Source organism: Monodon monoceros, unplaced genomic scaffold, assembly GCF_005190385.1.
Source record: "Monodon monoceros isolate NGI ecotype Baffin Bay Population unplaced genomic scaffold, NGI_Narwhal_1 Super_Scaffold_14, whole genome shotgun sequence".
NCBI lineage: Eukaryota > Metazoa > Chordata > Mammalia > Artiodactyla > Monodontidae > Monodon > Monodon monoceros.
Window position 1 is genome coordinate 71,763,380 of NW_021703770.1, and position 12,669 is coordinate 71,776,048.

General features: G+C 41.4%; 1 protein-coding gene across 1 annotated transcript; it reads left to right on the forward strand.

Annotated features, from left to right (window-relative positions):
- The first annotated feature begins 9,713 nt into the window (after positions 1-9,713).
- MOS (MOS proto-oncogene, serine/threonine kinase) lies at positions 9,714-10,754 on the forward strand. The gene has a single exon (XM_029222447.1). It carries the CDS (start codon positions 9,714-9,716, stop codon positions 10,752-10,754), a length of 1,041 nt encoding a protein of 346 aa, XP_029078280.1.
- The last annotated feature ends 1,915 nt before the right edge of the window (positions 10,755-12,669 follow it).

Here is a 12,669-nt window from a genome sequence, read left to right on the forward strand (position 1 = left end):
CTTGTGTGGAGTTCCAAGTTTCCTGATGTTCCACTTCCAAACATGTGGGCCAGTGGTGCCAGGATCGTCACTATAGGAGCACTAGTTTTTTATCTCATGTAAGATTAAGCTTTAAAGCATTAGCCCTGAAATCCTCATGCTGTTAAGGAGGCATGCCCTAGAAATAATGAGAACATTCTTTTTGTCCATTATAGAACAGTTAAGTATTTCAGAATACATGAACATGAAGTAAATCTCTCCTCAGATTAGTCTAGATTGCAGAAGGTCAGGTGAGAAAGGAATTGTTTGCATTTCAAATTTAAAAGGTCTCAATCTAATAAGAGGCATTGAGAAGACATATTATATATTTTATATAGATATAAATAGATTAGAAAGTCATATTTTTAAAGTTTTAATCTAATAAGAGATAGCGAGTAAGGCAATTTTTAATCACTAAAAAGAATTACATGTATATATACAAAACCTATCATCTATCCATTCATCCATCCAGACACACACACAAGACTGTAAGCAATTCTGTTTTTACCAACTTAAAAACTGCCTTACTTCCAAAAAGCACTGGGGCGCTGTAAAACACAACTTTGTGTTTACTCCTTTGGTGGAATGTATATAACTATATACGTATTCGTATAAAGCTAAAATTATAAGAATGGGTTTTAAGCAAATACCCCTAATTTTTTAAAGCACAGTCAAGCTCAAAAAGAAATATAACACCCAAAGGCTTAAAATTGGAATTCTACACTGTAATTAAGAATTAGGATAGTGACGTCCCTGGTGATCCAGTGGTTAACACTCTGTGCTCCCAGACTGAACCAAACCTACCTGCTAGTGCTGGAGGGTCTCCTGCAGAGGCAGGGGGTGGCTGTGGCTCACCGTGGGGACAAGAACACTGGCAGCAGAAGTTCTGGGAAGTACTCCTTGGCATGAGCCCTCCTGGAGTCCACCATTAGCCACACCAAAGAGCCGGGTAGGCTCCAGTGTTGGGTGGCCTCAGGCCAAACAACCAACAGGGAGGGAACCCAGCCCCACCCATCAGCAGACAAGCGGATTAAAGTTTTACTGAGCTCGGCCCACCAGAGCAACACACAGCTCTACCCACCACCAGTCCCTCCCATCAGGAAACTTGCACAAGCCTCTTAGATAGCCTCATCCACCAGAAGGCAGACAGCAGAAGTAAGAAGAACTACAATCCTGCAGCACATTCACAGAAAGACAGACAAGATGAAAAGGCAGAGGGCTATGTACCAGATGAAGGAACAAGATAAAGTCCCAGAAAAACAACTAAATGAAGCAGAGACAGGCAACCTTCCAGAAAAGAATACAGAATAATGATAGTGAAGATGATCCAGGACCTCGGAAAAAGAATGGAGGCAAAGATCGAGAAGACGCAAGAAATGTTTAACAAAGACCTAGAAGAATTAAAGAACAAACAAACAGAGATGAACAATACAATAACTGAAATAAAAACTACACTAGAAGGAATCAATGGCAGAAAAACTGAGGCAGAAGAACGGATAAGTGATCTGGAACACAGAATTGTGGAACTCAGTGCCAGGAAAACAGAATAAAGAAAAAAGAATGAAAGAAATGAAGACAGCCTAAGAGACCTCTGGGACAACATTAAACACAACAACATTTGCATTATAGGGCTCCCAGAAGGAAAAGAGAGAGAGGAAGGACCCGAGAAAATATTTGAAGAGATTATAGTCGAAAACTTCCCTAACGTGGGAAAGGAAGCAGCCACCCAAGTCCAGGAGGCACAGAGAGTCCCAGGCAAGATAAACCCAAGGAGAAATATGCTGAGACACATAGTAATCAAACTGACAAAAATTAAAAACAGAGAAAAATTATTGAAAGCAACAAGGGAAAAATGACAAATAACATACAAGGGAACTCCCATAAAGTTAACAGCTGATTTCTCAGCAGAAACTCTACAAGCCAGAAGGGAGTGGCATGATATATTTAAGTGATGAAAGGGAAGAACCTACAACCAAGATTACTCTACCTGGCAAGGATCTCATTCAGATTTTATGGAGAAATCAAAAGCTTTACAGACAAGCAAAAGCTAAGAGAATTCAGCACCACCAAACCAGCTCTACAACAAATGCTAAAGGAACTTTGCTAAGTGGGAAACACAAGACAAGAAAAGGACCTACAAAAACAAACCCATAACAATTAAGAAAATGGTAACAGGAACATACATATTGATAATTACCTTAAACGTGAATAGATTAAATGCTCCAACCAAAAGACACAGGCTCGCTGAATGGATACAAAAACAAGACCCATATATATGCTGTCCTACAAGAAACCCACTTCAGACCTAGGGACACATACGAACTGAAAGTGAGGGGATGGAAAAAGATACTCCATGCAAATGGAAATCAAAAGAAAGTTGGAGTAGCAATACTCATATCAGATAAAATAGACTTTAAAATAAAGACTGTTACAAGAGACAAGGAAGGACACTACATAATGATCAAGGGATCAAAACAAGAAGAAGATATAACAATTATAAATATATATGCATCCAACTTAGGAGCCCCTCAGTACATAAGGCAACTGCTAACAGCTACAAAAAAGGAAATCGACAGTAACACAATAATAGTGGGGGATCTGAACACCTCACTTACACCAATGGACAGATCATCCAGACAGAAAATTAATAAGGAAACACAAGCTTTAAATGACACAATAGACCACATAGATTTAACTGATACTTACGGGACATTCCATCCAGAAACAGATTACACTTTCTTCTCAAGTGCACATGGATATTCTCCAGGATAGATCACATCTTGGGTCACAGATCAAGCCTCAGCAAATTTAAGAAAATTGAAATCATATCAAGCATCTTTTCTGACCACAATGCTATGAGATTAGAAATCAATCACAGAGAAAAAAACTAAAAAACACAAACACATGGAGGCTAAACAACACGTTACTAAATAACCAAGAGTTCACTGAGGAATACAAAAAATACCTAGAGATGAATTACAATGAAAACATGGCAATCCAAAACCTATGGATGCAGCAAAAGCAGTTCTAAGAGGAAAGTTTATAGCAATACAAGCCAACCTCAAGAAACAAGAAAAATCTCAAATAAACAATCTAACCTTACACCTAAAGAAACTAGAGAAAGAAGAACAAACAAAACCCAAAGTAAGTAGAAGGAAAGAAATCATAAAGATCAGAGCAGAACTTAATGAAATAGAAACAAAGATCAATAAAACTAAAAGCTGGTTCTTTGAGGAGATAGACAAAATTGATAAACCATTAGCCAGAAAGAAAAAGAGGGAGAGGACTCAAATCAATAAAATTAGAAATGAAAAAGAAGAAGTTAAAACAGACACCGCAGAAATACAAAGCATCCTAAGAGACTACTACAATCAACTCTATGCCAATAAAATGGACAACCTGGAAGAAACAGACAAATTCTTAGAAAGGGATAACCTTCCAAGACTAAACCAGGAAGAAACAGAAAATATGAACAGACCAATCACAAGGAATGAAATTGAAACTGCGATTAAAAATCTTCCAACAGGGCTTCCCTGGTGGTGCAGTGGTTGAGAGTCTGCCTGCCGATGCCAGGGACACGGGTTCGTGCCCTGGTCCGGGAAGATCCCACATGCCGCGGAGCGGCTGGGCCCGTGAGCCATGGCCACTGAGCCTGCGCATCCGGAGCCTGTGCTCCACAACAGGAGAGGCCACAACAGTGAGAGGCCCACATACCGGAAAAAAAAAAAAAAAAATCTTCCAAAAAATGAAAGTCCAGGACCAGATGGCTTCACAGGTGAATTCTGTCAAACGTTGAGAAGAGCTAACACCCATCCTTCTCAAACTCTTCCAAAAAATTGCAGAGGAAGAAACACTCCCAAACTCATTCTATGAGGCCACCATCACCATGATGCCAAAACCAGAAAAAGATACTACAAGAAAAGAAAATTACAGACCAATATCACTGATGAATATAGATGCAAAAATCCTCCACAAAATACTAGCAAACAGAATCCAACAACACATTAAAAGGATCATACAACATGATCGATTGGGATTTATCCCAGGGATGCAAGGATTCTTCAATATATGCAAATCAATCAATGTGATAAACCATATTAATAAATTGAAGAATAAAAATCAAATGATCATCTCAATAGAGGCAGAAAAAGCTTTTGACAAAATGCAACACCCATTTATGATAAAAGCTCTCCAGAAAGTGGGCATAGAGGGAAACTACATCAACATAATAAAGGCCATATACGACAAACCCACAGAAAATATCATTCTCAATGGTGAAAACCTGAAAGCATTTCCTCTAGGATCAGGAACAAGACAAGGATGTCCACTCTCGCCTCTATTATTAAACATAACTTTGTCCTAGCCACGGCAATCAGGGAAGAAAAAGAAATAAAAGGAATACAAATTGGAAGAGAAGAAGTAAAACTGTCACCGTTTGCAGATGACATGACACTATACATAGAGAATCCTAAAGATGACACCCAGAAAACCACTAGAGCTAATCAATGAATTTGGTAAAGTTGCAGGATACAAAATTAATGCACAGAAATCTCTTGCATTCCTATATACTAATCATGAAAAATCTGAAAGAGAAATTATGGAAACACCCCCATTTACCATTGCAACAAAAAGAATAAAATACCTAGGAATAAACCTACCTAGGGAGACAAAAGACCTGTATGAAGAAAACTATAAGACACTGATGAAAGAAATTAAAGATGATACAAACAGATGGAGAGATATACCATGCTCTTGGATTGGAAGAATCAATATTGTGAAAATGACTATACTACCCAAAGCAATCGACAGATTCAATGCAATCCCTTTCAAATTACCAATGGCATTTTTTACAGAACTAGAACAAAAAAATCATAAAATTTGTATGGAGACACAAAAGACTCCAAATAGCCCAAGCAGTCTTGAGGGAAAAAAACGGAGCTGGAGGAATCAGACTCCCTGACTTCATTATATACTACAAAGCTACAGTAATCAAGACAATGTGGTATTGGCATGAAAACAGAAATATAGATCAATGGAACAGGACAGAAAGCCCAGAGATAAACCCACACACCTATGGGCAACTATTCTATGACAAAGGAGGCAAGGAAATACAATGGAGAAAAGACAGTCTCTTCAATAAGTGGTGCTGGGAAAACTGGACAGCTACATGTACAAGAATGAAATTAGAACACTCCCTAACACCATACACAAAAATAAACTCAAAATGGATTAGAGACCTAAATATAAGACCAGACACTATAAAACTCTTAGAGGAAAACATAGGAAGAACACTCTTTGACATAAATCACAGCAAGATCGTTTTTGATCCACCTCCTAGAGTAATGGAAATAAGAACAAAAATAAACAAATGGGACCTAATGAAACTTAAAGCCTTTTGCAAAGCAAAGGAAACTACAAACAAGACAAAAAGACAACCCTCAGAATGGGAGGAAATATTTGCAAACGAATCAACGGACAAAGGATTAATCTTCAAAATATATAAACAGCGCATGCAGGTCAATATTAAAAAAACAAACAATCCAATCAAAAAATGGGCAGAAGACCTAAATAGACATTTCTCCAAAGAAGATATACAGATTGCCAACAAACACATGAAAGGATGCTCCAACATCACTAATCATTAGAGAAATGCAAATCAAAACTGCAATGAGGTATCACCTCACACCAGTTAGAATGGGCATCATCAGAAAATCTACAAACAACAAATGCTGGAGAGGGTGTGGAGAAAAGGGAACCCTCTTGCACTGCTGGTGGGAATGTAAATTGATACAGCCACTATGGAGAACAGTATGGAGGTTCCTTAAAAGACTAAAAATAGAATTACCATATGAACCAGCAATCCCACTACTGGGCATATACCCAGAGAAAACCATAATTCAAAAAGAAACATGGGGGACTTCCCTGGTGGCGCAGTGGTTGGGAGTCCGCCTGCTGACGCAGGGAGCGCGGGTTCGTGCCCTGGTCTGGGAGGATCCCACATGCCGCGGAGCGGCTGGGCCCGTGAGCCATGGCCACTGGTCCTGCGTGTCTGGAGCCTGTGCTCCGCAATGGGAGAGGCCACAACAGTGGGAGGCCCACATACCACAAAAAAAAAAAAGAAAGAAAAAAAAGAAACATGGACCCCAATGTTCATTGCAGCACTATTTACAATAGCCAGGACATGGAAGCAACCTAAATGCCCATTGACAGACGAATGGATAAAGAAGATATGGTACATATATACAATGGAATATTACTCAGCCATAAAAAGGAACAAAATTGGGTCATTTGTAGAGACGTGGATGGATCTAGAGACTGTCATACAGAGTGAAGTCGGAAAGAGAAAAACAAATATCGTATATTAACACATATATGTGGAACCTAGAAAAATGGTACAGATGAACCGGTTTGCAGGGCAGAAATAGACACAGATGTAGAGAACAAACATATGGACACCAAGGGGGGAAAGTGGTGCGGTGGTGGTGGTGTGATGAATAGGGAGATTGGGATTGACATATGTACACCAATATGTATAAAATGGATAACTAATAAGAACCTCCTGTATAAAAAAATAAATAAAATTAAATTCAAAAAATTCAAAAAAAAAGAGACTCTGCGCTCCCAATGCACGGGGCCCGGGTTCTATTTCTGGTCAGGGAACTAGATCCCGAATGCCACAACTAAAGATTCAACAGGTGGAAACAAAAATCCTGCATGCCGCAAGTAAGACCCAGAGCAGCCAGATAAATAAATAAATAAATAAACAAATAAATAATTTTTTTAAAAAAATAAGATAATATATAATAACTATTATTTACAAAATGATATCAGAATTTTTACCCCAAGTAGAGGCTCTCAAACAAAATCTTTAAAGCATGTAATACTTGTATGCAGACACTCCTCCAACAGCGCTGCCCTCAGTCTCTGTGATTGAAATGAAATTCAATAAGCTATTAATTCTGTCACCTGTTGTCACATCTTGTGATAAATATGCTGTCGCTTGCCAGATGCTGAAGGATCTCTTCACAGCCAGGCTGTCAGTCAAAGAGCAGAAAATGTCAAGCCTCCATTTACTCTTAGAACCTGAGAGCCTTTTCTTACCTGTAGGTGCCCAGTCCCTCGACTTCCCTGTGTTTCATCTGCAATTCTAGGGGAGACAGTGCATCCTCTGTTTTCAACACGTCTTATTCTTTGCCTAATTTATTTCAGGATGACAAAGTTACCGCATTTGATCAGATCAGTGTGAACCCTCCAAATCTCTAGTGTATAACAATAAGGCCACATGCCCTTATGCCTTTAACCTCAAACAAAACTTAAGTGCAGAAAAAAATACTCTAATTAAAATTTAAATTGGTTTAACATGATAAAATGATGTTACTTCAGCCCTGGTAGGGTACATTTTAAACCAATACTGTCTGACAGATCTTATTGTTATAATCCCACATACATCTTTTTATGAGTTTCATAAATAATAATTAGCATTTAGGTATTACTAATCAGGCCCTGATAGTATTTGGAACTCTGTTAATCTTGACAACAATCCTGATGTAGGCATATTTTCCTCATTTTGCAGACAAGGAAACCGGGGGACAGTAAGAAACCCAGGCCATTTGGCCCCAGAGATTGGATATTCAATTAAATACTCCTGGGCGTATTGGCAGAAGATGGATCTAATGAACTTGGGATTTGTGAATGGACAGAATACCATTATTTTCATTAATACCTTACATTTTATGTAAATAATAAAGTCAAACTGTGAAGAATGAATTGTTTATGCTATTATCTTAAAAATAAAGATTACATTATAATAAGTCACATCATTTTGCATTGTGTATAATACCATGAAGGTTAAGGCACTCTACTGCTCTTATCTGGCTAATATTCACAGTATTCCCGATACCATATAACAGTTTCAGAGCCCTAGATTATAATTCCAACTATACGATGGCTATTAAATAGAGTTTGCAGTATACACTTATAGAATATAATTTTGTTGCTTTCTTATTTTTCTCTATTCACTGCCATCCTTTCATATGTCAGGTTTGACACAACTGCATTTCTACTAAAATATTTCATAGTTTACATTTTTTAGATTTTTGTTATTACTCCAGACAGGGCTCCCCAAACTTTGTTCCAAAATAAAAAAGTTTACTTTAATAATTATCCTAATTTCTTAAGTAAAAAGGTTGAGGCTCAAACAGGTTGAATATTATACGTGATAACACATGCTAAGTCAGAGGGGTAATATATTGATAGAACAGAAATCTTATCCTAGGGCTCAAAGGACTTTCAATGGCTTATGTAAATGGATTGTGTTTATTAACATCTTCTTGGAACAGATATACTTCAGAAGCATAGACCTATCCTCAGAAGCATAGACCTATCATTAGAAAAATGTGGTTACACATCACCTACATGCTCTAAGTGCAGTAAGTCAGGACAGAACTTTACCATTTGATTTTTCAAAAGGCAGATCCTTTCATTTTCCTTTGTTTTTTCTCGAACAGCGTAACATTGTCAGTCTTTGTTCCAAAGGTATGGAAGGAAAATTGTTTTTTTATTATAAAAATTAGAACGGAAGAACTTACAGCTGGACAGCACGACCCTGGATTTAATTTCAACATCTGTTTTTCCACATTATAGGGAGGCACATTATATGATTCTGTGCCGCTCTTATTTTTTCGGATTTTTCCTCTCCTGGGATTCTCTCATATTTGTTATTATTTGAAGCTCTGGTCACGGCTCTGAATCATTTTTGTGCTTTTTCCTCCTCTACCTTCAAAACTGCTTCAAAACTTCTGTAAGTCATTTGTTGAGAAGCCTAGAATCTCTTCTGCAAGTGAGCTGGCTGGGTGGACCTGAAGGACTGCTAGGGAGTTGATAGGTTGCTAAGAATATAGCTGATTCACTTTGTTGTATAGTGGAAACTAACACAACATTGTAAAGGATTTATACTCCAATAAAGATGTGAAAAAAAAAATCTTGCTAATTTGCTACGTAAGCTGCATTTTCCTTTCTCCGATGAATTTAGGGGGCTTGTGTTTTGACCTGTATCAGTGATTCTGTTTGGATCGATTACTTTCAGATTACCATTTTTTATCCCTATATGAACGTTGCACCTAATTTTCCCGGTAATCGGTTCAACAAATGTCAGCTGTTCGTGTTTCAATTCTTCCTGCCGATAACTGCTGGAAGTGATTTAATGCAGCTGGAGAATAAACTGACAATCATTATAGCCTGCAAAGTGTGAAAACATTTCATTGCACTGTTGTGGTCTCTTTAGTCTGAGGACTGATGACGCTCAGCGGATGAGACTTGGGGGGAAGAAGCCTGCTTTATAATAATTAAAGAAATTGTGTAAAAGAGGGGTGAGGCCTGGGGCCGCTCGGGGCGGTTTATCCGGTGCACCCTTCTCCAGGGCTTCTTTTTATACGAATGCACTTTAAGCGTTGAAGGGAAATGCTTTCATCTGAATGGGATTGTCGTGCTTCGTTCAGACTGTTTCCCCATCTGATAAAATCCCTCGCTGAGTACCAGCACAGATGGGGCTCATTTGGGGAAGACAGAGGAAGCAGAGGAGACAAACGCTGGGGTGGAGCAGAGGCGGCGGCAGCCAGCGACGCCTGCAGGCCCGCGGGGTCTCCTCTGCCCTGCCCGCTCACCGGCGCCCCGGCGGGGTCCACGCGGCCGGAGGGATGCCCTCGCCTCTCCCGCGGCGCCCTCACCTGCCGGGCGACCTGTCCCCGTCGGGGGACTCGCGGCCCTGCAGCAGCCCCTGCGAGCTCCCGGGGCCGGCAGGCAGGCTCTTGGCGGGGGGCACCCCGCCCCGGGCCCCCCGCCTCCCGCGCCGGCTGGCCTGGTGCTCCATCGACTGGGAGCAGGTGCGCCTGCTGCGCAGGCTGGGAGCCGGCGGCTTCGGCTCCGTGTACAAGGCCACCTACCACGGCGTGCCCGTGGCCATCAAGCAGGTGAGCAAGCGCACCAAGAACCGCCTGGCCTCCCGGCGCAGCTTCTGGGCCGAGCTCAACATCGCTCGGCTCCGCCACGCCAACATAGTGCGCGTGGTGGCGGCCAGCACGCGCACGCCCGCGGGCTTCGACAGCCTGGGGACCATCATCATGGAGTTCGGGGGCGACGTCACTCTGCACCAGGTCATCTACGGCGCCACCGGCTGCCCCGAGGACCAGGGGCCTGCCTGCGGCGCCGGGGAGCAGCTGGGGCTGGAAAAGTGTCTCAAGTACTCCCTGGATGTGGTCAGCGGCCTGCTCTTCCTTCACTCACAGAGCATCGTGCACTTGGACCTCAAGCCGGCCAACATTCTGATCAGCGAGCAGGACGTCTGCAAAATCGGTGACTTCGGCTGCTCCGTGAGGCTGGAAGATGTGCTGTGCTTGCGGGCCCCTCACCACCTGGGCGGCACCTACACCCACCGAGCGCCGGAGCTCCTGAAAGGAGAGCCCGTCACGCCCCGAGCGGACATCTATTCCTTCGCCATCACGCTCTGGCAGATGACCACCCGGGAGGCGCCCTACTCGGGGGAGCGACAGCACGTGCTCTACGCCGTGGTGGCCTACGACCTTCGCCCGGCCCTCTCGGCGGCCGTCTTCACCGCCTCCATCCCCGGGAAGAGGCTGGAGAACGTCATACAGCGCTGCTGGGGGGCCAGGGCTTCACAGCGGCCAAGTGCCGAACTCCTGCTGGTGGACCTTCGCGCTTTAAAAGCTGAATTGGGCTGATTCTAAACCTGCATCCAGATAAGCCTTTGTCTTTGTTTCTACTCATTTTTAACGAAGTCAAGATGTACGAAAAAACATATAGGTAGGATGAATTTTTAGAAAATAAAGTTCCTAAAAACTCCTTTCGTCTCAAATTCTTTTTCTGAGACAAACAGCAGAGCTACAAGTCTAGTAGTCCTGGTGGTACTTAGGACCTAACCTTATCCCTTTACAGATACTTCAACAGTCCCATAGTATTGCACTTATTCAAATCTGTTATTGATAAAAACCACTTTGTCCAAAACAGAACTGAATTGGAAAATGCCAAAATTTTCTGTAAGTTCAAATAATATGCTCCATACCTAAACTTAAACGATTAACAGTTTACTTGCTCCCATACCAAATAAGTAAAAACTTTTTAAAAAAAAGATTTGTTTCCCTCCTCCTCCCCCCCCAAAACAGCTACTTGTTTGTAATGACCTTCACACATAACAATTTACAAATTGAGATAAATTTATTTTTAAAGGAATAATGTTTTAAATGAGTTCTTGGGATATTTTGCACTTGTACATTCCATGAGTAGAAACATTTTGCTAAAATAAAATACTTAAATATACTTTAAAATACTTCGAAACTGGGTCCCTTTTCCTGTTATTTGGACACAAAAGTAGATGACACAACAAAGAAAGATTATATGATGTGAGAAGAAATGATGACCCCCGAGGAACAGTAAAATTTAACATTGGGATGGAGGAGAGCAGACAAGGAGAGCCAGACTGCCCATCCAAGAAATCAAGGCCATGGCTGCTGGTACACGGGTTTAAAAGAATGAGGTGCCTGGACCTTGTCATTAGGACAAAGCTGACTTCCACTGGGCAACAGCACTTTCAGTAAGGGCTTGATGTAGAAGCTGTGTTTGGACTGTTAAGGAGAAGAGAGAAGCAGAAACCTTTAAGAGGGTAAGGTACACAGAAATGTTTTGAAATTGTTGATTTGGTTTAGTTTACTTTTAGGATAAAGGCAGTGAATTTATCTGTGAAAGAAGCAAGAGGAGACAGATAACTGATGAAGTTTAAGAACTTGTGGAAGAAATGAAAAGTAATGCCCAGGGAAAGAGACTGTAGCCTTGGAGAGAAAGCATCTCCTCCTGGATGTGAGCAAAAGAGGGCAGGACAACTGCTACCACAGGTAAGATTGTAAGCAGGAAGAAGGGGACTGGGGAAGTTCTCATTTGTGGACTTCTATTTTTTTTCAGTTAAGAGTGATTAAGGGTAGAGGGTCTACAGAGTGAGGTCATGATTTAGAACTGTTCTTGAGGGAAGCAAAAGGGAGCCGTCATGACTGTGTATAATATTGGTACAGTGCTGCCAGCTCTGTCTATGAAGCTGGGGACAAACCAGCCATAGACCAACACCAACAAATGCTTCCCTCTGTGTACAGTAGCAACAGGAGTTCATGTTGGCAAGTTTAAAATACAATGGATAAAAAAAAAAAAAAAAAATCACAGTGGGTCAGTTTGTTCTACCAGGTGTGTTAAAAGAAGATTCTAACTATGCTGAATACCTCATTCCAGACTGACAGCTATAGAAGGATCCCTACTAAAAATATTAAAGTCCAGAATTCACTTCCCTGAATGCATGTGGCCAAAGCTTAGACTCAAATATCTTCCCTTCTCCTGGGAACCATTCAGAGTGACAAAGAGAACAAGGGAAGGGACCTTGTAAACCACATAGTCAGGGACACCAGGAGACGCAGAAAATGTACAGATTCCAAATGTCAGTAGTGATGCCTAATGACTGGAGACACCCTGTAGGGAAAGAACGCAGGGAGCCGTGTGCGTAGCTCAGGGGAGGACCCAGGGACCTATCAGTGGCAGATCCCAGAAGGACGTAGCAAAATAGATTCTCTGAAGAGCAGATGGCCACGTGGAGTGCAA

Bases quoted from the DNA above. Each gene is read 5' to 3' on its own strand.
- MOS (XM_029222447.1), top strand. From the start codon at position 9,714: ATGCCCTCGCCTCTCCCGCGGCGCCCTCACCTGCCGGGCGACCTGTCC.